Below are 26,818 nucleotides of genomic sequence, written 5' to 3' on the forward strand. Positions count from 1 at the left end.
TGTTTCCTTCTGACTCTTGTTTATAATTCTGTTAAGACTAGTACGATTTTGTGTCCTTTTTCTTTTTTTATGCTATAGATCCATTTCCTGCTTTCAAATCCTGGCAGGAGGACAGTGAATCTGGAGAAGCACAGCTTTCCCCACAGGCTGGACGAATGACTAATCATCCTTTGGAAGAAGATTGTCACCCCGTATTGTCTCATCGTAGTTTGGATTTTGGACAAAGCCAACGTTTCTTGCATGATCCAGAAACATTAGATCCTTCATCCAAAGCACTTTCTTTTGTTAGGTGTGTATTTTAATACAATTTGGTAAGATTTGGGGGTAGGAGGTGAGACTGCCAGTATGCAGATACTGTTAACTGTTTAAGAGCCTAATAGGTTTTTGTGATATGATCAATTAAAGACCAAAGTCAAATGTAGCTTTATATGGCCATTTGGCTGTTTTACATACCTGGAAACTGCCATATTGGGTCAGACCAGAGATTCATCTAGGATGGTGTCGTGTCTCAGAAAGTGGCTGCTGGCAGATACTGAGAGTATAAAAATAGGACAAGCTTATGAAATATTTCCTGGCATTCAGTCAGTGCTGCTGGTGCCTACTGTAATGGCACTTCCTGGACTGAAGAAGTATTTATATATTCTGTTTACCATTCTTTACTAGACTGCTGGCCCCTGACTTTATGTAATTCGGGACGGGGTTCTGTAGCATGAATATCTATTTTCATGTAGCATTATTTCAGGTTTGGTTCTCTTCGCTGGGAGCAGACAACATGCTGTGTGAAACAAGTTGCACAAATTATTGCAACTAAAGTGTGCAGTAATAGTATGTAAGACTGTTCATTTGGGCTATGGAAAGCCTTCATTCAGGACGGTTATAGGAAGGTATCAGTTGCTGGAGAGCTGTGAGACAGCAGTACAGTGAAGACAGGATTCTTTGTGCAGGCCCCTTTTTTTTGGTGGCTTAGAGGGTGAAGCTCATTTACCTCAATGTGTAAAAGCTGAATTTATTAAAGAAGGTGCAAGTTGTTTGTGTGACATTGGCAACTGTGACCCTGCAAAGCTGTAAGTAAATTGGTGACCTGACTATCTAATACTGTTGCTGTGAGAAGTAGTGTAAGAAAAGTTTCTGTGCTTGTTAGGGAAGAAATAATCCTACGAAATGAGAAAATATGGAACAGGAAAGACCAAGTTCAGAATCCCTGATTCTCCGTACAACGTAGAGTTATTGATGCAAAAGGATACTTTTCCAAGTTTTTTCCGGTTAGCAGCAGCAGAAAGTATGGTTGAGGAATACTGTTAAAAAAAAAACACCGATGACTGACCTGCTGAAAAGTTATGATTATAATAGCTCTTCTCATCATTCTCAAACTACTAAGGATCTGCAGTATTTGTAGTATTTTCTAGTGCCTCAAACTACATAGGTATCACTAGTTGTGTTGAAAGATCTTTCAGAAACTAGAAAGGAAAAAACAGGACATCACATTTTGAAGGCAGCAGATCAAGGCATTTTGATTCAGTAAATAAATATCTCTGATTGAAAACTCGAGAAGAATGAATTGTAAACTGAGAAAAGAAATACTGAATTTAGTCATCTGTTACTCAAAAGAAAAAAGATGCAGTTTCTTGCACTTTTTAATTATTTAAAACGATGCTTTAAAAATGTTTTTATTACAGAACACGAAGAGCATCTTTTAGCTCTAAAGATGACAAAAGGGAAGACAAGACTCCGTATCAACTTGTCAAGAAATTACAGAGAAAAATAAAGCAATTTGAGGAACAATTTGAAAAAGAGAAAAACAGTAAGGTAAGTTACCACTTGTGCTTTTATGCAAGATAAGTTACCTCATAGTAGAGCTAAGCTACTTCCAGTAGTTCAGTACGGGGTAACTAACTGTGAATCACAAAATATGAATAATTTTGTTACATGCTGCTGTCTGCAAAATTGAAGTGAAAAAACAGCAGGAGCAGAAAATAAGCCATAATACCTGAGCCCAAAGAAGGGCACACAGTGACATTTACACAGTGAGACTGAGGATGTCAGATGAGATAAGGGGAGAGAAAAAAGCATCTTACTTGGTGGTTCACTTCTTATTCAAGCCTGTTCAATTTCTGGTGTTCTATTTCAAATCTATTTTCAGAGGTGTTGTCCATTATGTTGACACGGAGATTTGAGCTGGTACGAAGGGTGGCATCCTTGGTACTAGCCACTTTCACTGTCCTATATGATTGAAATCTTTATAAAAAAGCTTTAGTGTATGTTTGACTTTATGCAAATGTAGTTTCTCTGTATTTCTTTTCAGCCCTCCTATAGTGATATTGCAGCCAACCCTAAAGTTTTGAAATGGATGACTGACCTTACCAAACTGAGAAAGCAAATAAAAGGTAAGGATTGTTTAAAAAAAAAAGAATTTGTTTTTTTAAATACAAATGTGAATTATCTAAATCACTAAAATGGAAGTGATATGTCATTCAAGGAAATTCCACAGGGTAGTAAAGAACTTTAATTTCTAGATTCTGACCTATTCTATTGCAAAAGCCAAATAAAATTATTCTTGGGGCTTTGTTTTTAGTTTACTGGAGGAGAAAATTGCCTGTGCAGACTGTGTTATGTCCTTTATTTACAATTAAATCAATTGAAAGTTATTTTAAATTTTTAGATTGGATAACTTTTCTCATTTCAGATGCAAAGCAGAAGAGCTCAGATGGAGAGTTCATACCTCAAACACGTCCACGAAGTAACACACTTCCAAAAAGTTTTGGCTCTTCTCTTGACCAAGAGGATGAAGAAAATGAAGATGAGATGCGGGTTGTGCAGAAAGAGAAGAAGCCCTCCAAGGAAGCTACAGTTGAACTCATCTTGAAAAGATTAAAGGAGAAACGAGTTGAAAGATGTTTGCCAGAAGATATAAAAGTAAGCATAAGCTTATGGTTAAGCTGCTACTAGGTGAATAGCAGAAGGTAATAGAGCACTGTCAAACACTTGAACATAACATAAACTGTGACCCTGCAAAGCTGTAAGTAAATTGGTGACCTGACTATCTTAACACTTAAAACAACATCAGAATGTTGTTTTGTCATAAAATGATGTCTCTGTCTAGTAGCCCTTACCCAAGCCCCCATACTTCAGACTCTGTGGGGAAATGGTCAAGTTGAACGACATTTTTCTTGCTCAGTGTTTGTTAAAATTTTTACAAGTATCTGCTGATAATATTGGATAGCTTTAAATGGATGAGGTGGGATATGTGTTAACTAAGCTAAGTTTGGCTAAGGTGTCTCTATAGCTGTTAATGTAGGAAAGCTGTTGACGTGACTTGTGTTTGATTAGATGTAAATTGTTCTTCTGACAGAAAATGACAAAGGACCATTTGGTAGAGGAGAAAACATCTCTTCAGAAAAGTCTCCTGTATTATGAAAGTCAGCATGGACGGCCGGTAATACCTGATTTACTTCATCAAACTATGTTAATGTATACGCAGACAACGGTAGCTCTCTTTTAAGAGTAGCAACAATATTTGATACTGTTTTTCTCAAGACACAAAGTTATACATCAATTTCCATGTTACTGTTAGAGGAATTTATTGCATTGACTTCTAAAAAGTAGAATTTTATGTAATGATTAATTATATAGGCTGTTTTTCCACAGATGGGTAGGCTATTGTGGTTTGCAATGTGATTTATAGAGTTTGGCTCCATATTTCTCTGTGAAGCAAACAAGTCTTAAAAGCAAGCTGTTGATCCTGGGATCAGGCCTGAAAGGTTTTTCTGGATTTCACCAACAAATTAAAAGATGTTAGTATTTCAAGTATGAGGTGTATATCTTACATAAATGGATATATGGAAGTAAGAGTAAGTGAGTAACAATTAGCCCCTAAAATTTTGGGTTTTATTTTGTAAGTAGTCAGTATCCATTAGTCCTATCACAAGATCCTTATTGCTCTTATCAGCTCTGTGGATTTGACGCATTAACTAGACGATCAGCACTGCCATGTCAGTCTGCCCAAGCCTTCAGTGCTAAAAGCCAAGGAAGGCAGAATAATGACCTTGGAGGTATTGGCACTGGCTCTACAATCTCCTTTGGAAGAAAATCCCAGGAAATCTTCAGGCTAGCTTTAAAGATTGATTATACATAGTGATCAAGAATTGAGAGTAAAATCAGATCTCCCTCCACAGTTTCATCTTTCTGTATTTATTTTTTTTCTCTTTCCTCCTTCACCTCTATCATTTCTGTAGAATCATCATTGCTAGTCACTCAGTGGTTCTTGTAGTCTTCTTCCCTAGTTTTTGGTCCTTCCCTCCTTTTTCCCTCTCTCCTTTTTTTTTTTTTTCCCTCACCCCCTCTTCTTTTCCATAGTTTTTTAAAGATAGAGCATTTGCTCCTACTGGAGCTGCCCTAACTTTTAGGAATTCTTCTAAACTTCACCTGAAAAATATAAAGTCAAAGTGAGAAAGCAAGAGAAAAAAGCACCCACTCCTTTCCTTGGAGGTTTAAAAAAAACCAAAGCCCACACTATTTAAATTAGTTTTATATTCCCAATTGGAATGTGCTAGAGGCCTGGCATGAGAAGCAATGCACTTTGTGTTTGCTTGTATATTACTGAGTGACTGGTGTAATTAATTTGTGGTTTCTCTGCCTTTAGGTTACTAGAGAAGAAAGACATATTGTGAAGCCACTTTATGACAGATACAGACTTGTAAAACAAATGTTAACTAGAGCAAGCATTACTCCTATCCTTGTGAGTAAAACAAATATAATCTTTTCTCTTCTCTCTCCCTCTTTTTTTTTTTTTGTTTTGTTTTGTTTTGTTTTTTCCTTCCTTCCACTTTTGAAGTGCTAGGCTGACTTTAGAAGAGTTTAGTAATACTGTTCCATAAAACACCTCTTACTTTTGGAAGATGCAGGATGTTGTCATTGTACTTGGGGCATTTGATTGACTGCTGAGACCAGAGCAGTTCAAAGCTGTCTTTGACCTGATGGCTCTTAGGGAGTAGATGGTTCCTGGTAGAAGTAAATAAGCTGGTCTAACTTTAATTGGCTGAGACATTCCCAAGTCACTGTGCTAGGTGTAGTTCCATGGTACGTATTGTCCTCCCATGAATAGCAATGCTAGTTGCAGTGAAGCCTGCCTCTTCTCTAGCTCAAGTTGTCACCAGAGGCATGAGTGAAAGGACTGGTATAAGAACCGTCTCATTCCTGCTTGTTTCACCAATTTGAGATATGTTATCAATGTCTGCAGCATCTGTAAAACATCTGTGCTTTTTTGTTATTTTAACTTCATTTCCTTCTAACTTGCAGTGCTTCCCCCTACTCCAGTCTTGTCTTGTACGTGCTTACAAGCAATATATTATGGAAGAAATGAGGAGGAGAAGGGTTTCCATGTTATGCAGGGAGATGGATGTAACCTTGTTTGCAGTGACATACAAAAAGTTGTGGAATAACAAACAGCTGGCTGGCTGTTCTTCGCAAACTCTAATCAAAATCTTGCATGCTGACTCAGACATGCAACACAACATAGTTTTGATATTAGTTATTTGACCTTTTCGTAAGGAAGAGAGCTGACGTGAGATAGTCCTCCACCAGATTTACGTATCTGTGCAGTGGCTTACACAGCAGCGATTTAATCTGCTGTCTAATTTTACTCTAATTGTTCTTAGCAATCCCCTCTCAGGTGAAGTGTATGGAGATAACAGGGGCCAGCTCAAGATCATTCTTTTCTTGCATGTGCTATGGAGAAGAAAAAATCCTTAAAACCTCCTTGTACTTTATTATCAGAGAATTCCCTTAGTTTTCTCAATTGTAGGGTAGCTTTTAGATGTACAATTCAACAGAGGGGGCTTTTCTTGTCCTTTTTCAGGTATCATTTGTAGTTGTCCCATTTGTGTTCTGTAAGGATATTTATTCTACTTTTCTGAATGAAGAAATACTCATTAATTGCAATGACTTGAAAAAAATTGTATTTACCCCATACAGCATTTAATGCTTAATTGAATGTAATGAAACAAGCTTAAATATTTCAGGGGTCGCCGTCAACCAAGAGGCGGGGGCAGGTGTTACAGCCCATTATTGAAGGTGAAACTGCCCATTTTTTTGAAGAAATTAAGGTGTGTACAGTGCATTAAAATATATACATATATTTCTCAGCAGATGCAATAAGGAATGGAAGTGTTTCATATTTGTTTTGAATTCCTACTTTGGCTGTTCAGGAAGAAGAGGAGGAAAGTGATGGTTTGTCTGCAGACCTGAATGATATCTTAAAAACTGCTGTCCAAACACAGTCTGTTTTAAGCCCAGTTGAAAACTCGGAGTCTGATGTTGAAGATGGTCAAGAGAAACTGACCCGGGACCTTAGGCTGTCAAGCACCCGAGCTGCTTCTATGTATGTATAAATGAGAAATGACTAACACTATTACAGCAGTTGCACTGATTGCACTTACAGTCATGACATGAAATATGAAATTGAGAATTGACAAGTTCACCACTTACCAGGAACTGTTCGGATTGAATGAGTGTTCCTTCCTCTGACGTGTCTGACTAAGATCTTTTTGTATTCAGCAAGTTAGTCTTCTACATTTTCCTCAACCTATTTTTGCTGTGTAGACAGCAGAAAACTTGCACCCTTTTATTAACTACTAGATGTTTTCAGTATTTCATTATCAAACAGATGCCATACTCCTTGTGGAGGAGATCAAGTTAGTATTAGTTAACTAGTTCAATTGTTTTTGAGCATACTTTGAAGAATTTAAATTTTATTATAGGGCCAACAGTATTTTCTTTCACTTGAATTTGTAGGCCAGAATTGTTGGAGCAACTGTGGAAAGCCAGAGCTGAAAAAAAGAAGCTACGCAAGACTTTACGAGAATTTGAAGAGGAGTTTTATCAACAGAATGGAAGGTTTGTTTAACAGAAGAATAGATGCTGGACAGCAGCTTTGTTCTGTAGCTACATTTTTCACTTTTAAAATGAGTATTGTCAAATGGAATCTAATCTGTTTTAATCTTTACTATGAATAATTTCTTGAAGGAGATTGGTTTCAAGGTATGACTGGTGCTAGCTCATGTATTTTTTAATAGAGGAAAGCCTGCTCCTTAGTCTTCTACTTCCCCTGTTAAAATCTGTAAGGCATAGTAATGAAATTGGAAGAATTAACTTTTATAAAAACTATTCAGATTGTCCCTCTATTTTTAACGTAGCCAGGCTTCCCTTCCCCAGAAACACCTATTTGTTGTTTGTTCTAGTAGGCCAGTTCAGACAGTGATAACTGCTTCACCAATAAAGGGGGTGGATTTTTTATTTTTATTTTTTTCTTTTATTTTTATATAGTTATTTTAGGCATCTTGTTTGAATGTATATTGTCATGAATTTGATTGAACCGCTGCCATGTGTGCAATAGGAGGTTTTTCGAGGGGTGTCACCTCATGAACAAAACTAGTAACACTCAAGAGGTAGATCATTTTCTTGACTGGTGTAAATTCTTACTTAACTACAATCGCTACTGTATTTCTCATTAACCATAAACTGCTGGGCAATTAGTTTTACAAATTTCACTAATGGTTCCATCATACACTTGTTGAATTTGAGACATAACTCCCATTGACTTTGATTGCAAATGTTGAGGTTAATAGTGAATGATTGATTTAAAAATAATTACTGATAGATTAATTTACTATAATCTAGTCTTAAGTAAATAAGAATAATTCTGTGCTATCATTTTGTTGGTCAGTCTCAATTTAGTGAAAATGTAAATGTACCTAAACCAAACGTAAACCTTGATGTTTTCTGTAATGTATATGCAGGACCTGAAATGAAAAAGTCTTCACAAACTGTTAGTAAAAACTGCAGAAGAAATTATCAAAAAGCTTTATAAACTATGTTACGGCAGCTGTGTTGAACAAATGCACCGGCTTTTCCATTCAGCAGTGTCAGTTTATGGCAATTGTAACTACGAAGAACTAAAATATAACAATATGCCTGTTACTGGTTAACCACCTGCCAAAAATGTTTCTGTCTGTCTTAAGCTAACTGCCCTTTGCTGCTTTTGTGTTTGACTTTCAACAATATATAGGATCTTCTTGAAACTCAAATACGTTTCTTTTTACAGGAACGTGCAGAAAGAAGACCGGATTCCAATGCTTGATGAGTACAGGGAGTACAAGAAAATTAAAGCCAAACTTAGGCTGTTAGAAGTCCTTATCAGCAAACAAGACTCTTCAAAGTCAATATAAATTATGTTCCTCCAAAACATTGAATAACATAATCTTTCCTTATGCTACCATTGTACTTATTGAGTGCTTGTGTTCATTTGTCATGCACTGTTGAAAGAATCCAGTTTGTGCACTTTATTGTGGTGCCACTATAACATGTTTGAAGGGTAAGTAGGTCCTGTCTAGAGAGCAAATAAGATTTTTAAGTTCGAGACTGCCCTATCCAACTTAAGCAACCACAGTTTCCATCAAAATTTTGTGTTACATATGCATCTTGTTCCAAAAAGACTATAGCATTTTGTTCTTTAGCATTCAAGAGCTTTGAGACTTTTGGTATTACCAACCTTTTGCATTATTGAAGAAATTACCTATATCATAATGCTTCACTGAACTATTCCTGTTGCCTATTTTTTATTATGGGGGAAAAAAATCAGCAAATTAAACACACGGCTCTTTTTTTTTCTTGGGACATTTAAAAACTGGACTGAATTCCTTTCAAAGGACTGCTGTGGAACAACTTTAATTTTTGATATTCTAAATTGCATCTATCACACAGTAATAATTAACATCTATGGATTTTGCTACTTAGTGGTCATGTATCCTCCTTGATAAAGATGACAGTGGACAAACCAGAATGTGACCTTGCTTAGTGTCTCTTAAAACTTGGAAAACTGAAAAGTTATATCACATGCTGCCTACAGGACTTACGTTACTGTTCATTTTATCATTTTACCAGTTATTGTTTATCAGCTAGTGGTGACATGGTGTTTTGTCTGAATTGGATACTGCATCTCCACTTTCAGAAGATTTGAGGAACATAATGAACATTTCAGTGTATTGGAAATCTGATGGTGCTCAGACTTGCGCAGCTCCAGCAGAAAAGACCTGGCTTAGGTCAGTTAAAATTCCACTGTACGTGAAATGAGTATGGTATCAAGGGCTAAAAATCAGTGTAGCTAATGTGCACCATAAGATGAACTGTGTCAGCTTTGAGTGAGGAAATTACTGCTGTTTATCATGATTTTGTTATACGGTTGGAGAATAAAACTAAATGATCTAACCTTTATGATGTAAGCAAATCAGCTTATGGGCCTTGCATGATTTAGCTTCAGAGTTGAAACTAAATAATGTTCTGATGATCGCATCTGCTCTGCTGAATGATGATTTTGCTAGCTTTATGTTCTACAACAGCCATCAGCAGCTGTTTTTGATCTGGCAAAGTCTGTGTGTTAATTTTAACTGGTGCTTTCGTAAATTTTTTCTTCAATATATGAGTTCGATTGTGGCCATATTCTGCATGCACCTACTCTGACTGCACGTTTTTATGACTGGCTAACGTCAACACAGCTATTAATCATACTGCTTTATGAAAGACCAAAAATGAACTTTCTCACAAAGTAAGATGTGGCTAGCATGTTACCTCATAGGCTTGCTGTTCTGTCATGAAGCATATGAAATAGGTTAAAAGTAGGATTTTTAGTGCTCAGATTTCATCTGTGTACTATAGAATACTTCTTGTTTTGTTTTTACTCTGCTTGTAGGCATGTATTTTTGGAATTCAGAAAAAAAAAAAAAGCACTAAAACTATTGAGCACTGGTGGTATGCCTTTTTTTAAACAGCAAAATGATTTGGGACCTTGAATTATGAGGTTAAACTAGTCTTGAGACCATTTATCAATTTTATTCAGTTCCATTGTGCAATGTACACTTCAGTTAACTTTTCTATCAGTCTGCAGACACGGGTGTATCCAAACATTGAAACTAATGTGTACTGTATAGTGTTGTACATGAATGTTTGTGTTTTATATACCACATGCAAAATGTCAATATGCACTATTTAAATGTTTTAAATAATATATTCCTCCTTTATAATGCTTAAATCTATATGATTCCAATATTTTTATAAGTGAGTGAGTGATCAGACTGGTTCCAATTCAGAATTAACAGCTGCTTTGTGTTTGTTATGCAGTGTTTGGCTGTTTATTCCATATCGTAGATAAGCATGGCAACAGTTATGCTATGAGTGTGTTTTGTGCCATCCTTGTTGAGCAATAAATAAATGGTAGAACTAGGCATTTTGTGATATAACAGTTTTACTTTGGTAAAAGCAAAACCTATATATCTATATGGATATATAGATATGGAATATATATAACTAAACCAGATATAATTGCATTGCTATGTCTGGTGCTCATTGTATAGACTTTTATAATAAAAACACCTTAACCTTTATTGTCATATTTTTGTTTCTCATTGTGCTTTTTCCTCCAGTACCATCTCCTAAAGACAAATGCTGCGTCCTTCATTATTCCTGTATGTATGTGTAGTTTCAAGGTGTTTGTTGCTTGGGCAGGTCTGAGTTCCCAGCTGAGCCACCAGAACTGGGGGGCCAGGTGCTGAGGCAGCCCTACCAGTTACAGCCGTTCAAGCCCTAACTTCACCTGTTTAGCCTGTGCCTCTCTGTGCCTCTGCCTCAGCAGAGACAGCAGGGAAGTCACCATGTCCGCTCCTGAACTGGCAGCTTGGCACATTGTGCGATACCAGCTTCTATCCCTGCTCGAGTGTCAGCTGGGAATGTGACCGTACAGGTGCAGACAGAGTCACACTCCTTCCTGCTCTAAAAGCAGCAGCCTTTGGAGGAGATCGCTGGTGGAGCTGTTGCAGTTCTAATTCACTGCCCCTGGGGTGTGACACCTTCAGCTGCTGAGCAGTATTTTATAGTGCCTCTATATTCCTAATGATTGCTTAGCCTCAAAATCAATGTCACTTACAGCAGTTACTTGTGTATTCGTGGCCAATAAACACTGCTGCTGCGCACAATCTTGTAAGCACAGGAGGATGCTTTTCATCTGGACCAAACTGATTTTTTTATTGTATGTTTGTATAATACCATAAGAAAGGTGATTATGTAGTCTTTCAAACCAGCTACTCTGTTGTATTTTCTGTGACTGCTTTTCTCTTCAGTGTGAGGCCTGGCAGAGGACAGAAAAATTCCTGAATGTGGAGAATCTGTGAATGTATGAGGATGTGCAGGTAAGTGGGAAGAAACAGGGAATAAAAATTAGGAAGGGTGAGTGAGAAAGCAGTCTTCAGTGTCCTCTTTAGGGTGGGACAGAATAACCTTCCCTCTGATCAGTGAACATTAGCTTGTGTACATGGCAAGAGTGAATGTTGATTCCAAGATACTTGCATGCACAAGCTCAGATGCGTGGCTTTCCTCTAAAGATGGGGGAAGAAATAAACATGGTGTTAGTAGACTTGAAGAATGACCAAGGTCTTGCTACAGAGCTGTTGTCTAGTCCTCTATGGTTATTTACTTGGTGAAGCTTGCTGTAGTCAAGATGTTAAGAAGACAAAAATTTTCAAACAGTGAATTGGTAGAAGCTGCTTAAAATCCATGTGTTCTACAACAGTGAAGAAAGACTTTAATGAAGGAAAACTACCCACTGTTGAAGGTGGTTAATCAAAGTCGATGAGATACAGTTCGGGGAGGGAAGCAAAAATTCAAGGATATTTTCTTGCCTAAGAACCTGAGAGAGCACAAAGCTATAGTATTCCAAGTCCTACCTTTTTAAAGAGTTTTTCCTGGGCTGCGATTTGAGTGCAGGGCTAGGGCCTTGCCAGGCAAGGCTATAGAGAGAGTCTCCTGTGGTCTGGAAGAGTAGAGCAAGGATGAGAAGTGCTTGGAAGCTCTTCCACAAAATTCTGGGTAAATAGCTGTGGATAAAAATTTCAAGATGTCCTTGTATCAGAATAATTGTTCAGGGGGAAAAAAAATTAAGAGATGTTACAGACAATACCTCTGCTTTCCTGCATGTCAGGCTATTTAGGAATTAAGGTAAAGAGATAACCTGTGATCAAGGTTTTCTGGATTAAGTGTCCAGCGATACTGCATAGCAATGAGAGCCCTTTGAAACAGAAGGGAAGAGGTGGCTTTATTTTAAACTGGTCCCTCTCAGAAGTGAAAGGATGTCTGGCCAGGAGGCCAAAGTACCAAATCACTGAACATGGGTAACACGTTCTCCTTGTCTCTTCAGTTGCCTGCCTAATCCCTTCTTCTTGATACAGCTCCTGCACAGTGGGATTAGACAGAGAGACTGGAGCCCGTGTAGTACCTTGACAGTACTCTGCAGGACAGAACTAAGGCTTTGTAATACTATAAATCCTTCTAGGGTTTATACCTGCTTCAGAGTGTTTTGGAGGCTGGGAGTTGTGTCACACAGAGATGTACAGCAGCAGAACTTGGGTGGGGCAGAGGCTGGTGCCTGGGTGGACTGGGTGCAGGCTGGGTGTTGCAGCTGGCGATGGCCCTGTGTTTTCTCATGGTGTGCTCAGATGGCATTTGGACACGTGTTTTATTTCTTCCTGTGTCTCAGCTGCAGCAAAGAACAAATAATGGCTAGATACGAGCAGATTGTTTCTGGTCTGGACACAACACCTAGTTTATCTTCTGTTGTTTCCAGGAATAAATGAGGCAGTGAGGGAAACCTTGTGTGTGGGTCTTTGTTCTAGCAAAATAGCTGGCCCACAAAGTGATCATCCTTCCTGTGAATCCTTACGTGTTTTGAAAGGAGGCTTATTCTTTAAAACCGTACAATCTAATGCCTTGTGGCTGTGCAGCTTACGCATGACTGGGTACTGTGCTGGCAGAGATGAAAACCTGGGTTTAGGTTGTGGCAGAGCAAAGAAGCACGAGCTGCGCTGCCCCACTTGCGTACCTGACACAAAACCCTCCTGACCCCAGGAATGTCTAGTGTCTCTGGGGAAATGGGTATAAATGGATTTAGGAATAAAAAGGGCACGTTCTCAGAACTCATATTGGTGTAGAGGTGAAGCGAACTGCCCTCTAGTGGTTGTAGTTATTAAGATTTAGGCAAAAAAAAAAAAAAAAAAAAAGAAATCCTGGAAGAGGAATCAGATTTTCTTTTTTTTTTCTTTTTTCCTTTTTTTTTTTTTTTTTTTTTTTTTCCCTGGAGGTATAACCTGTTTTACAAAGAACAGAACAAAAATTGTTCAAAAATAACGATTAGCACTTGCAACAGATGCACTAGCAAAAAAACCTCAATATGTAGAAGTCTGGGCTAATAAACCATGTTCTGGACTCTAGTTAGTAATTAAGGATTGTGTTAAACCAGATTGGGCCAGAAATTGAGAGAAGGGAACAGAGCAGGCCCAGGAAGCTGCCATTGCTCATGATCTGCCCTCCTCGTTTCAAGAGCAGTTGTATCAGTGCTCCCCAAAGGAGGCTGCAGAGTAAATGTCACTCAGGCATTTGTAGAGATTTCTACCCAGCACTCTGGCAAAAGTGGTGAGTTTTTTTCAGAGCTGAAAAACCACCTGAAACTTGCACGGAAAATACTGGGAAGCAACAACACTATGTTTTTATTGAGGTTCCTGCTTCCTTATCCAGAAATAGAAAAGTAGGGGAGAAGAACTGCTTTTTCTTGCTTTCGAATTTCAATTGTGTGAAGAATAAGGCCATCTCTGTCTCCAGATGAGCTCATCCATTTTACCTTGTGACCTTCATCTGTTACTTTTTCTTCAAAATTCTACTGAGTTTCCTGTTAACATCATCTAATTCCTTTTCCAACTCAGCTGTATACCTGAAAAGTCTAGGACACAAAAATACAGTAAGAAATCCTTGAGATAAGGCTTCCCTTAAACTTCTGTTTGTAAACCTTTCTGTTTGCTCGTTTGAACTGTGGCAGCTCCCAAAAGTCTAGTTCTGAACTACCCGCTTCTCAAGCATAAAGGTTTTACAGTTTATCTGCCTCTGTGGGCAGGCACAAGGGGATGTGCTGAAAAAAGTGAAAATATTTTAAAATTTTGATCCCACCTCATTTTTTTGACTAATGTCCTTGCAAGCTGCTTTACTAAACATCTTTTCTGCTTCCACCTTCTCTTTCTCAGGCCAGTCACTGTCAAACAATGTAAAAGCACTTCAAATAATCTCTTAAAATTACTGATTTTGTAATTTATGACTTTTCATCTCCTGTGTCTCAAATTGCCTCTCTATAATGCTTTAGGTAATCCAAGTCAGGGCTGCTGCAGTCTGCAGTCACCCGGGGTTGGGGAGAGGAGAGCAAGAACAAACTCAGCCACTTACTGCTGAAGTTGTTCAGGGGAGATGGAGCTCTGAGACGTGACAGAGCCGAAGTCCTCCATAGATGGATGCTTCTGACGGAAATTCTCCTTCTGTTTCTGTAGCTGTGACAACTTTGGGTAGTTCTACTCAACAGCAGAGGGATTAGGAAGTAAAATAAAAACAAAAAACAGCACAGAAAAAGCCAGTCTGGCTTACTTGGATACCTGCTACACTCTCACGCAGAAAGACATGGGGGAAAAAAACATGCTCTCTTCTCTATCTGAAAGTACATTTTACTTCTGAGCCTTCCAAAAAGAAAGGATGCAAGAATAAATGTTTCTCTTCAGAGTTGAGAGAGATTGCAAACATTCTGTGTGGAGTAGTGGTTATGGCTACCTATGACTTCTTTTCTCCTTTGTTGAAGCGTATTTTTTTTTAACTGCTGTTTCAGAAGTATTTGCACTGGGTTAGCTCGGATTATGGGCTTACCAAGGTCTGGTAGGAATTTTTTCTCCCTGCTGCAAATGGGTTTTATGACCCAAAAGGCTGCTTGAAAACATATTTTGTTTTCCATGCATCTATTTAACATTTGGGCAAAAGTCTAGCTCACAACTTTATCACTGCTATGACACATGGACCCCAACCTGCTGCCAACTCTGCTCTCATATTGTATGACCTTGTCTGAGCAGAGCCTGGACACCCTTTCATTTGAACTTTGGGTATAATTAGTGATTGTTTATTTTTAGGTCTAGCTTCAATGCTATTCCTATGATGTTAAAATTAGTATTCTGTGGAGAAATAGTTTTTGTAAGTAAGGGTAGGTACAACTGTGACTCCTTTTGTACTCAACTTTTGAAATATAATCAGCAATTTCTAAGAAAGGGAAAGAATAAAGCCTACCTTTGCATCAGCAGTGCTCTCTTTGGAAAGCCTAGGAATGTCTTTTCTTGTAGTGGCTGATTCCGTGCTTGTTGTTCACACAAACAGAAATCCTGTGAGAATAGGTGTGTGCCCAGTGCAGGGAGCAACAGCAAACTCTGAATCCTGGGCTGAGATCCTACCTTTTCACACTCCCCAGGCTCTTTTCTTCTGGATTTATGTCAGTCTCTGATTTCTTCAACTTAAGCTTGACGAGGGCCTTATTGAACATAGACAAGGAAAGCAGAGCATGTTAAGTGAGCAGTGTGTTTAGCCAGAGACACTTCTGCACAAAGAGTGACTTGAAGGTGAGGAGCAGACTGTCAGCATGACGCTGTGGCAATCGAGTACAATTCCTACCAGTCTTGCTGCCTTCTTGGCTCCCATTTATTCAGCTCAGTGAAGTTACTCTGCTCTCAGATTTGTCATGAAATCCTTGAAGGTAGTATCTGAGCAAATCCAGTACGGATTTTGACTTTTCTGGCACTTAGTCTTGCAGTAGTTTAGGATTAGTGAGGGGCTGAGCTTGAGGAGGGGAATGTAAGCCGTACTGTTGCTGGCCAGGGACTCCCAACCCCCTTCCCTCGCAAAAGCTGTGCTGTGCAGAAGCAATGTAACTTGTGTCTGTGTGATGCACGTAAACCTGCAGGAAAAATTTCAAGCAGATAAGGCTGCCAGCCCTCCTCTGCAGTCAGCAATGTAGGCAGACCTGCAAAAACACTGTCTGAACATACAGGTGTCTCAAGTCCCATATTTATCTCACTAGTGATGCCATATTCCCCAGTGAAAGTCTGACCTCTAGGTGGAGGGGCTGACTTGTCCCAGCAACAGAGCTACATGCATTCTCCTTGGCGCAAATGTTTGGTGGGAAAGGAGGAGGTTGTAATTTCAAGCAGAACTGAAAAGTTACTGAAAGGTTTGTTCTCCCATTGTGTGCCTTTCTGGCACATAAAATGCCCTGAACTTGGTGGGATTTTAAGGTTAGACAGTTCTGCTTGTTTAGTCTTCCCAGATTTTCTTAGAAGCCTATTTGGAAATTTCCAAGCCTTTAACTGAAGAGGCAAGGCTGAAAAAGCTGGATGAAAGAATAAAAATTAAGCTATAATGGCAATAAAATCCTAAAATTTGTGTAGCTACTCTCTCTCTGTCACCCTCTTCTTTCCTCTCCAGCTGCACATTTCCCTTGGTCTGCATTTAGAAGCCTACATCAGCTGCCTGACTCGAGCAGTGTGATGATCCCCTTTCCCTGGCCTTCTCTCACAGCTACACCAGTGCAAGCAGACTGTTACCTTTTCCACAGCAGTACATGTAACCCTGGATTATACCCCCAAAATGGAGCCAAAGGCTCCCTTTTGGTGCGGGGCACCTTTGTTTCAGTTATTCTGTCAATAACCCTGAACTTGTGTGCAGTGACCCTTACTTTCTCAATTTGGAAGGGCAGCAGTGGCAAACTCTAAAGAAAAGTTGATGAGAGTATATATCACAAACCAGGCTGGGCTTACAGATGCTTTTGAAAGGGTGAGATAAAGGCAGGCTCCCTGCATCCTGAATTTCTATGCTACTTAAACCGTTAATACCCATTGTAAGTTCCTACAGGCTTTATAGAGGGATGTCTACGTTTGTCGTAAAATTATTAAAAGAAAAAAAAAAACCAAACACTGGGCATTCCTAAATGCCAATTTAAGTTTCGTCACTAGTGATATAGCAACAGAATTCCTCCTATCTTGAATTAAAGGAGGTAGTTACAGAAGCGTGTACTTACCCGTCTAATGAGGTCACTGATCGCAAAATCTTCACTTGGTATCACTGCAAAATCTGCTTTGACTTCTGAATAGGTGTCATTTATAATAGCCAAAAACATGTTCTGCATAGGAAGGATGCATTTAGTTATTTTCTCTGCAAATTGTATTTGTATTATGCTGGATCTATGATTATACTTGGGGCTGTTTGATGCTAGGGCATGTGACTAATAGAACTGAAGAGCTTTGCTGAGTGCAGATGTTTCCAGATGTGGTTAAATTCTGTGTTAATCTTGCAGTTTTAGGGGCTATTTCTGGAGAGGAACTGCTTGGCTATTTCATGTCTGCAGAACAAACGGAAAGGTCTGTTCTCTTGGAGGTGACAGCCCTCGCATCACATACATGCACCTTTCCCAGGTGGTGCTTCAATCTGAACTAATGAAAACATCAACCCAAACAGTCGGGCATAAGTGCACTTAGAGTCCCACTCAAGTCTCATTTTAACCTCCCTGCCTGATGAGGCTGAAGTTGTGCAGTTTCTAAGAGCTCCTGGTTAAGTTTTTAGAAATGAGAATCTGGAGAAATGGGTGCTGCATGAGAGTGCAAGGTGCAACAAGGTTGTTCCATGGTGCAAGAGACACTTTGGTGGCTGTTTGGAGAAAGGGAGACCTGGGAACCGGATTAACCCGGTGCTGGTGCGCCAGTAGGTCAGACTACCTCAGATACAGCACCTCTCCAATGCTGCTGTATAACTTCTGGTGCTAAAGAGCTCAAGCTCAAGTCTCTGTCTCCCTGGGTGTAGTGAGGGGCAGCTGGGCAAGCCAGTATTACAGGCACAACTTTCTTCTTATGAGGGAAATGCTTCCTCAGGGCACTACACAAGAGGAGACAGCAGTATGTCTCTGCCGCTTATGCAAAAGTTTAAGTACTTGTTAGGAGGACACCTACCAGCAACACGAAGAACACAAAGAACACAAATGTGATGAAGTAAATAGGCCCAAGGATGCTGTTTGCTTCTTCTATAGTTGCAAAATTAAAATCTCCCAGTACAATACGAAACTGCGTAAAGCTGGGAGTAAAAAGATGAGAATGATGTGACTGCTTCGCTTTTCTTATAGAGCAGTATTTTAAGCATTACAAAACAAAGAAACAGATTGACTACAACTGAAAGACTGATTCACCATTACTTTAGTCACTGAAATCAACAGATAAACCACTGTAGCATGTTAAATTGGGCATTCAGAATATATATGAGAATTTGAAAGTACACAGGACTTTTAAAATGTTTTATAGGAGAACAGAAGACACTTTCATTGAGATAAACCCCTCGGTATTTTTTTTTAATTATTTCCCTTTTGTTCTAGATCCAGGATCCCACATCATCTGTTAGTGCAGAAGGTAATGGCTTAGGTTCCTGCGTTGGGGATTTTATTCCTATGTAAGACAAATAGGCATTTCTTTATTCCTTTGTATTAGAGCCTCTTAGAACTATGTCATATCCAAATGGATCCAAAATGAGAGATAATTTTATGTTCTAAGAGTGCATTTTTACATTAAAAAAGCTGCTGTCAATCTGGTAAATTTAAGAAATCTCTCTAAATTTTTGACATACTGTATTGAGCGCTAGACTTATCCAGGGGAATGGATAGAGCTGCAGTTTGATGCAATGGCTAAAAACATTGAAAATGGTGTTGGGAAAGCCCAGGACAAATGCTCCCTCACTCCATTCTGAAGTTTGCACCTGCCATACAGAGCATGACCCAGAGAGAAGGTGCAGGGAGAAAAGCAGTGCCAAGATTATGCTAAATGCAGAGTGCTTTTCTGATTAAGCCATGTACTAGAACAGGGTGCACAAGGGTAATGACAGGTAGGAGTTGTTGCAAGGTGCAACAAGCCCTGTTCCAAGTGCCAGCTGGAACTGATCTGATGCTGTTGCTACAGTGAGTGGCTGAAAAATTTTGGGGGAGAAAGCAAGATTGCTCAAACCCCATCTGCAAGCAATCTCAGCTGTGCAGCTGAATGTTTCTTTAAAAGAGCTGTAATTCCTGCATGCAAAGATGGCCAGTCTGTGCTCTGAGCCACTTGGGTGTCTCAAGCAGTTTCCACTGTGGTTTGCATGCTGGTAGCTGTATCACACACCCAGCAGCAGGTCTGCTGGGTAGTTTCAAGCTCTTGCTTTCAAAGAGGCAAAGCAGAATACCTCACTTCCAGAGGTCTGGCTACATGCTCTGTCCTGCAAAGTTGTGTTGAGAGTCTGGGGGGATGGTGATGTCCCTTGGGTGAACTGCACCTGAGCTTTGCCTCTCTGAGCTGTTTACTGTATATGTTGTGTCTTCTGTGCATATGATGGCTTTGGTAAACAGCTCCTAGGGCAAACAATGTTGGTTTCGCTCTGTAAATTGGGCTTAAGGAGTTGGAGGCTTGTACTCTTTGAGTTCTGCTTAGGTGAGACTGTTTGGACCTTCAGCAACTGGGGTCTTTGTATCAAAACGTTTAGAAAGTTGCATACATGCAGTTTTGAAAAGTGGAAAACTCATCAACTTGTGACCCAAAGACCAGGTAGCCCAGCTGTGCATATGCAAAAAAAATGATAAAGAACATGATGGCAAATCCAATGATGTCCTTGGCACAGCGGGATAAAGTGGAGGACAGCTGAGTCATGGTTTTGTTAAAGCTTATGTATTTAAATATCTGCAAGAGAATAGAAAAAATTGTTATTAGGAGATCAAAATATACTGCATCATCTTAACAGAATTTCTGGAATGTCATCTGTAATCATAATTTGCAAGTTAAATCTTATCTGGAAACAAGTTGTGTGCCAGATATGTTACAGGTATGAATCTGGATGGAGCACTAGGCCTGGGTGTGTTTGTGGGGAAGAGGAGAGTTCTGCAGGGCAAATATGCTTAATTGCTGAGGCTAATTGTGTGTGAACGGGTCCCTCCTGGTGCTGGGATGTGTAATCTGCTCTGGCAGATGTGGATCTCCAGTCAAGGAGATGTACAAGACATACCACCTTCCTGCATCTGAGGATTCCCTGTGGGGCTGAGTTGGTAAGAAGCTGTCTCTTTTAATTTGACTCTAAAACAAGACCCGAACAAAATCACACTGTCCTTGTTCAATGACAGTTGTTAATTAGGAACACAGTTGTGCTACTACATTAATAGTAACCAGTTTGTGGGGGGATGATGCGGGGGAACGTGAAGCTAGGGCAAAGAAGGGACACAACAAAGAAGACTGTAACAGAACTGGTCAACAGCCAGCGCTCCCAAACTGCTTCTTCCTACAGCCTTGGCTTGGGAGGTGGAGGAAGGCCAAAGGCCTGTTTATTTTAAAAGGACATGACCTGGAGAGCAGAGATGGAGTATGTTCAAGTATGTGGGGTTTGATCTAAAGAGTGATCTCTTCTGGTAGATATGACCATTCTGTTTCCCAGCTGCTGTGTGCTGGGTGCTTTACAAACACTTAGGAGAGATGGCCCATAAGCAGCCTGGGCCTCAGTAGAGAACGTGGTTTCATCCGATCCTTAGGAGTACTGAAGCCAAACCAAACTGGAGACTCTATTTGTATGTTGTGTGCAGGGGAAGGGATGCAGACCTCAGTCAGGGTCTGCAAGGTTTGGTAGATTAGAAGTAGTGGCATGCAAACATGCAGGACTGGTTTGGCCCCAGAGCACCTGGTTAGGAATAAAAGTAGCCTTTTATCTTAGAGAAGCCTTTTATCTGGTTGCTCTGTCCTGAGACCTGCAAATCCATTTGCAAGGAAGAATGAAATTAAAGGGGTCCTGGCACAAACCCATTTCTGAATCAAATTCAGACACATTTTGGCTTCCTCTGCAGTTAAAAACTACTTAGTGTTTTCATAGCTCTTAGCTATGTGAGCTATTACAGCTATGTCATCTGTATAGGTCAAGCTGTGACTGGGGTAATAGTGGGTCTAGGAAAAGACTGAGTCTGAGGAGGCTGTTTGGGCACAGTTATTTCCCAGCTGTTCCAAAGGAGACAGCTGTCCACACACAGAATTTTTTTTAGATAGGCTTGGAATTTGTGACCCATGTTTATGAGAATTCCCTAAACAATGAGATAATTTTAAACTCTTCTGGAATCTTATAAACAAAATTCCCTCTTTTAGGCCAGCCTTTGCAGTTCACCCTTAAAAAGGTAAGAGCAAATATTTATAATACGCTTAAAAACACTATGATTCTCAAGTACAGTAAAAGGCAGTAAGAGCCTATACCTTTATCCAAGCAAAGAAGACATTGACAGCAATCATGTTGTTGTAGTGGACTTGCCAGGATGCAAGAAAGTAAAAGTCTGGATACACAAATGAATTAGACAGCAGCTCTTCCATTAACAGGGACACTTCTACAGTGCGGTAGATATTGAAAGCAATGGCAAGGATAGATATCTGAAGGAAAGCAGAAGCCAGTGAAACTAAAGTTTAGTTACCTCCCTCTCTTTAGATTTGTCATTCTGCACAGGAAAGACTTTATTGATTTCAATAAGCCCTTGATTAGATTTAAAGAACCTGAGCTTATTAGGTACTTAGTCATAAACTTTTTATAGGATACTTTATTGGCCAAATTATTTGTAATTGTACTACACTAATGTTGGATTTGTAATATGTAATCTACTACATACATTCTAATTTTACTATGATAACCCTGTTCTGGGCTTGTGCCTCCCAGCTCTGCAAAGATTACAACTAAAGCATAAAAGATGGACAAAGGATGGATAGGACATGAAGCCCCACAGCAAGTTGACAGCAAGGCAGGAAAAGTGTTCAGGTGTTGTGAACTCCAGTGGGCCATATGGCCTCTTTAGTGTATTACAGCAGGTGACTGACTCTAACCAGGAAAAGATTTGGGCTGTTTTGGCTCATGGACTGGCTATCCTGTAGCACTCTAAACGGGCAAGCATAGATGTAAGAGTTGACAGGCAGCTCACCACCACCAGCAGTATATTCAGCCAGTTCCAGACACTTCTGAAATATTCTGTTTTCAGTTTTGTTATTTTTATAGCTTCCTGGATTATGAATGTGATGACAAAGAGGCAAAAGGTGATTTCACAAGAGGCCAGGAAGTAATCATAATACGTGACGTATCTGAGGAGCTTCACGGAGTAGATATGTGAGGAGGTGAGAACACCCCCAGTGGCAGGGAACTCTACAACCAACCTGGAAAAAATTGGGGACTGCTGTTAGTTACTATTACTCGAATATTCTAATATTAATTATTACTATGTTAGTAATACATAATTGGGCTGTAGTTAGGCCAAACACTTATGCAAAATGGGCAACTTGGTAACTCCTGGACCTCTAAGATCTTTTTATAAAGATAAAGCACAGTCCCCCATGAAGCCAGAACTACGTGGTAGGGAAACAGACAAAAATAAGAAGCTCTGAAGACACCTAAGTGATATTGTTTAGTTAAAAGTCTTTGAATAAACTGTTTCAGGAGAACAGCTATTCTCTGCTGTATCCTGAGTTTGCGACTCTGTCTTTTCCCTATGTTAGCTGACAACAGGACCAATAACCCAATCTTTGGCTTGCAAAGGGCTATGAAATTGATTCCAACGGACAACAACAACCTGTACAGACCAGAGACCACCTATTTAAAAGACTGGAGATGAAGGATCTGCACCAGCTCCCTGCACTACCTGGATTTCTGTATTTTTTAAAGAATTACCGTCTTGCCAACTGCTGCCTAACTGTGTATGCCAGAGGTGAATAGTCTTTCATTGTGTCCTTACGGAAGCACCATGCCTCAGTAAATCGGATTTCACATGTAATAAAAGTAAGAACTCACCTGATTACACAAAAAAGGTTTATGTTAGCATTATACAGAGAGAAGTCGATAAACACAACCCTGGTGCCTCTAGTGAGCCAGCTGTTCTGCCGAAGAAACACCAGCTTCTCCACGCTCTCCTGCTTTGACTTGGGTAAGGTGAATATAAATCCTCCGTTGCTGTACAAACCTGCATAGCCCCAGTACCAGGGAGATAAAGAGGAGATGGAGGCGTATTTCCATCTATCAGAAATGGGAAACAAAGCGACTCATCTTAAGGAAATGCGACTGAATTAAGTTAATTTCTATAGAATTTCTTGTTAGTTCTTGCGTTCTATTGCATTCACAACCAACTTTTAGAGACAGTTCTTTAAATAATTCTTTCCTCTACATCAAGTATGCACGAGACATATGGCCTTAAAATATTCCTATTTATTTTAATTATCTATTCAGTACATTCACAAAACAGCAATTCCTTAAGAATCTTGATTTTGCCCGAAGTGGGCTAGGTGATTTATTACCTTAAAACCTTTATAGGTAAATGCAACATCTCTGGTTTGCACAGCTCATTGTTAATATGGCATGTCCACACGCTCTTTCACGGGGCTAAATCAATGCTAAATGCCCGTTTGGCTGTTTCCAGGGCACTTCAGCATGATACCAATTCATAAATATGTGACTTAAATTCAAGTCTCGTATAATTGAGCATTTCTCCAGAGATGTTAGTGGAGAGAGATCTATTAATATGTGCTTTTACTGAACTGGGCTCACTGTTTCAGTTCTTCCTGCCCCTCCTCTATAAATTTTCCATGCCAAATTCCTGTCTATAATGTTGGCGCAAAACCAAATCCATGGATTGTCTCAATGTAAACAAGTGAAAAACTCAGCTCATAGCATATGCAGTCTTACGAACTCAAGAGTAGTGGCATTAAGGAATTATTTATGTTGTATCAGTGGAGTTTTCAAAAACATTTCTGCATTTGATGCTTGGTTCCAATTGAAAGTATTGTAATTTTGAAAAATCTCTTACATGTATACATCCAAAAGAAGCCACTAGAAAATCTGAAGCAGAATACTTACTCAGACCCGTTCTTTAGACCAAAAGCTGACCTGTCTTCAGCTCGATAGCGATATTTACCATAACACTCTTTTAAAAGAGTCTGGAAATATGGGTAGATGGAACAGGTGCCGTTGCGTACTTTTAGCTGGCGAATCTGGGCTACTCCTAACAGTAAATTCTCATAGTAAATATGGCTGCTGTTTTTCTGGATGGTTAATGTCATGTTGTTATACCATTTGTCCCAGTAGAGTCCATCCAAGAGGGGTCCTTCTGCAAACTGTATATACCAGCAAGGTTAAAGACTCCAAAGAAGATGAAAATACCACTATTGCCCAGTTCTTTCACATACAAATCTCTACAGGATTCTCAGGTTACCTATGGCTAGAGAGTCTTCACCTAGGACACAAGGAATGACCACTGATACCGTCTTATTTAAAAGGTACATTTGCATCTTTTTTTCTATGAGTCAGTTCTGTTCCCTGTGCAATTCTATCAGAGATTTGGAATGGGATTGTTCAGCTCAAGATGGTAACACATATCTGGATTTTCATTGAAAATATACGTCTCTGTTGATTTTTAAACAAATATGGTTGAACACATAAATGTTTGTTGTTCTGACACAATCTGTTTATTTATCATACTCTCTGAAGACTTGTTTTGAGATATGTACTTCTGAATGTGTTTTCAGTCATCTGAATCTAAATGAAGAAATATTTATTTCTGAAGGAGGGGGAAAAAATTCCTCCTTCCTGGGTGTTCTTTAGCTACAGATAAAGAGCACTACACTTGGGGATAATATTATTTAAAACAGCATACTTCTGTGGTTTGACACCATCTGATCGTGTATTACAACTGCTTCTAATACATCATCATTTATATCATATTGCAAGGGCTTGCTATTTTATGAGTTACCAATACTCCACAGAACAGACATGATAAAAGGGAAACAGTTCCTCCAAATGAACTCTTATGACCAGAGATTTCCATTTTTAACAGAAAGTAGGAGGAGAAACTTTGCTTTCCAATGTCAGCTAGGCAATACCAGTAATTCTGGGGAATCTCTAGGAACTCACCTAGAGATACATATTTTGCAACCATCACTGAAATGTGGTTGGAAGGCTAATAGTATACCAGGTGAACCAAGATGGCAGGTTCTCCTGGCTGGCCCAGGGGAAACCACACCAACAGTGTATAAAAATTGTGTGGTTTTTTTTAAAATTGAAAATGAAAAGAACTGTAAACCCCAAATTTTTCTGTTTTGTTAAAGCCTAATAGAGTATCATGCAGCAGTTAATCAGCACATAATTCTTGGTTTATTCAAGCTCTCCATCAGAAGTTTCAATATTACTATTTGTCCCCAGATATATATTTTTTTTACACAAATATACTTTAAGAAGTTATTCAACTTTTTTCAGCTGTGGGGTGCAACATTTAGCATGCAGATTTTAGGAGAACCAAGAGAAAGTGCTGCTTTGAACTAACGCCAGGATCTTGCTCCCTTGCTTTCTCCCTACAAAAACATTTGCAATTAAAGCCTTACCTTCCAGAAATCAACTATGCTGCCAATACTCCTGAAAGTAATCCCACCTGCCTCGGGGGATGAGGTTTCCAGGAAGAGATGCGACATCACTTTGTTCAAGTAGTACATGTCTGTGCTTACCATTCCGAACGTCACTGGAAGGAAAAAAGGGGGATGCTTGTGAGCCGAAATGAGGGGATGACAACAGCTCCTAAACGTGTCGCGCCTTCTTCAGCCATCATTAACAGTCGTGCTACCAGAAAAACGCAGGCAGAGCAATTTTGACTTATAAATGACACTTCTGGCTGGTGACAAGGGGAATTAAGGATTAAATAACTCTATACCCATCCCCTCCAAGCACCGTTATATACTGGAAGACGTATAGCTCGTTCACTGCCAGACTGCAGATTAACCGCTTGCTGTTTGAAGTCGCCTGGTTCAGCTGTAGACTTACGGATGCAGAGATCTGTCAGGAAAACGATGTAGATGAGCAGCTCCCGCAGGGTGGTTTTCAGCTCCAGCTCTTTGCTGCAGCTGGGCCGCGGCTGCACGACGCTTACACCTGGGAGAGGAGGGAGGGAAAGGTGGCCATGAGGGTGCTGGCCCTCAGAAACCAGCGAGGCCGCAAGGCGCCGCCTGCCACGAGTCCGCCAGGGCCGTTAGTAACGTGCGGGGGGCGCCCAGAGGCGGCCGCCGCTCCGAGGGCGCCTCGCCCTGCCCGCGACGCCTGAGGCTCGGCACCGCTTTTGGGTCGCGTTGCAAGTTTGCAGACCCGCGGGGAGCCCCAGTGAGGAGCCCTCCTTCCCCCGGGCCCCACCGGCGCCGCTGAGGCGCGGCTCCGGCGCGAGCAGCCGCGGCTCCATGGCGGCGCCTCCCGCCGCGTTCGAATCGCAACGGGCGGCGGCGCTTGGCGCCCGACCGCGGGGCAGCAGCCGCCCGCCGTTGTGCGGGCCCCGGGCTTTACTTTTGTCGTTGTCATTATTTCCTGGGGATCGATACCGAGGCTTTTCCGTCAGGAAGGCTGTTCCGGCCCGCAGCGCGGCTCCGTAACGCCCGAGGCAACGCGCGCTTCCCGCCGCGGCACTGGGGCCTGCTCCGTTTGCGCGTGAGGGGGATTAAGCAATAAATTACAGTGTTGGGTCGCCACAGGGCTAAGCGTGGGGCCGGCTCCCTGCTTTGGGAAGTTCCCTTCTTGTGCGAGGCCGCAGGGAAAAAGATTTTTATGTTGATGTAAGCGTGTGTTTCCCCGAGCTCGGGGCGGCCCTGCGGTGCAGGTGCTGCTGTTGTGCCCTTCCCAAGCTGTCTGGCGTCCCGAAAACGGGCTTTAGTCTGCATTAGGTCAGCCCAAGCCAGCAACGTGCGCAGCCCGGAGGAGTTAATTCGGTGTCATTGCTAAATTGCTGGAGCAGAAGCGCGGTGGCAGAGTCGCCACGGGAGTTTGTTAGTTGGTGTTTGGGGTTTTGATTTATTGATAGAGCAGAGTGGCCTGAAGTGCGGACTTCGTTTCTTCT

General features: G+C 40.5%; 2 protein-coding genes across 3 annotated transcripts in view; one reads left to right on the forward strand and one right to left on the reverse strand.

The window, feature by feature from the left end:
• The window catches only part of FAM13B (family with sequence similarity 13 member B), a 50,176-nt gene extending 39,735 nt beyond the window's left edge, over window positions 1–10,441 (forward strand). For both annotated transcript variants that reach the window (XM_062587100.1, XM_062587101.1), the window contains 10 exons: window positions 79–289; window positions 1,677–1,806; window positions 2,303–2,384; window positions 2,684–2,913; window positions 3,350–3,433; window positions 4,640–4,735; window positions 6,018–6,101; window positions 6,204–6,376; window positions 6,790–6,891; window positions 8,099–10,441. In XM_062587100.1, the coding sequence (XP_062443084.1) occupies window positions 79–289; window positions 1,677–1,806; window positions 2,303–2,384; window positions 2,684–2,913; window positions 3,350–3,433; window positions 4,640–4,735; window positions 6,018–6,101; window positions 6,204–6,376; window positions 6,790–6,891; window positions 8,099–8,222 (1,316 nt within the window). In that variant the 3' untranslated portion in view covers window positions 8,223–10,441. The remainder of the gene's footprint in view (window positions 1–78; window positions 290–1,676; window positions 1,807–2,302; window positions 2,385–2,683; window positions 2,914–3,349; window positions 3,434–4,639; window positions 4,736–6,017; window positions 6,102–6,203; window positions 6,377–6,789; window positions 6,892–8,098) is intronic.
• Window positions 10,442–13,731: 3,290 nt separating this feature from the next.
• On the reverse strand, window positions 13,732–26,170 carry PKD2L2 (polycystin 2 like 2, transient receptor potential cation channel). Its single transcript, XM_062587727.1, has 14 exons — window positions 26,125–26,170; window positions 25,762–25,869; window positions 25,329–25,462; window positions 23,809–24,065; window positions 22,750–22,971; window positions 21,890–22,118; window positions 21,180–21,350; window positions 19,453–19,634; window positions 17,892–18,012; window positions 16,968–17,068; window positions 15,348–15,437; window positions 15,187–15,253; window positions 14,308–14,429; window positions 13,732–13,813 (listed from the first exon to the last, which is right to left on the reverse strand). Exons 1-14 carry the CDS (start codon window positions 26,168–26,170, stop codon window positions 13,732–13,734), a joined length of 1,932 nt encoding a protein of 643 aa, XP_062443711.1.
• Between the last annotated feature and the right edge of the window lie 648 nt (window positions 26,171–26,818).

Source organism: Rhea pennata, chromosome 14, assembly GCF_028389875.1.
Source record: "Rhea pennata isolate bPtePen1 chromosome 14, bPtePen1.pri, whole genome shotgun sequence".
In the NCBI taxonomy this organism is placed as follows: Eukaryota; Metazoa; Chordata; class Aves; order Rheiformes; family Rheidae; genus Rhea; species Rhea pennata.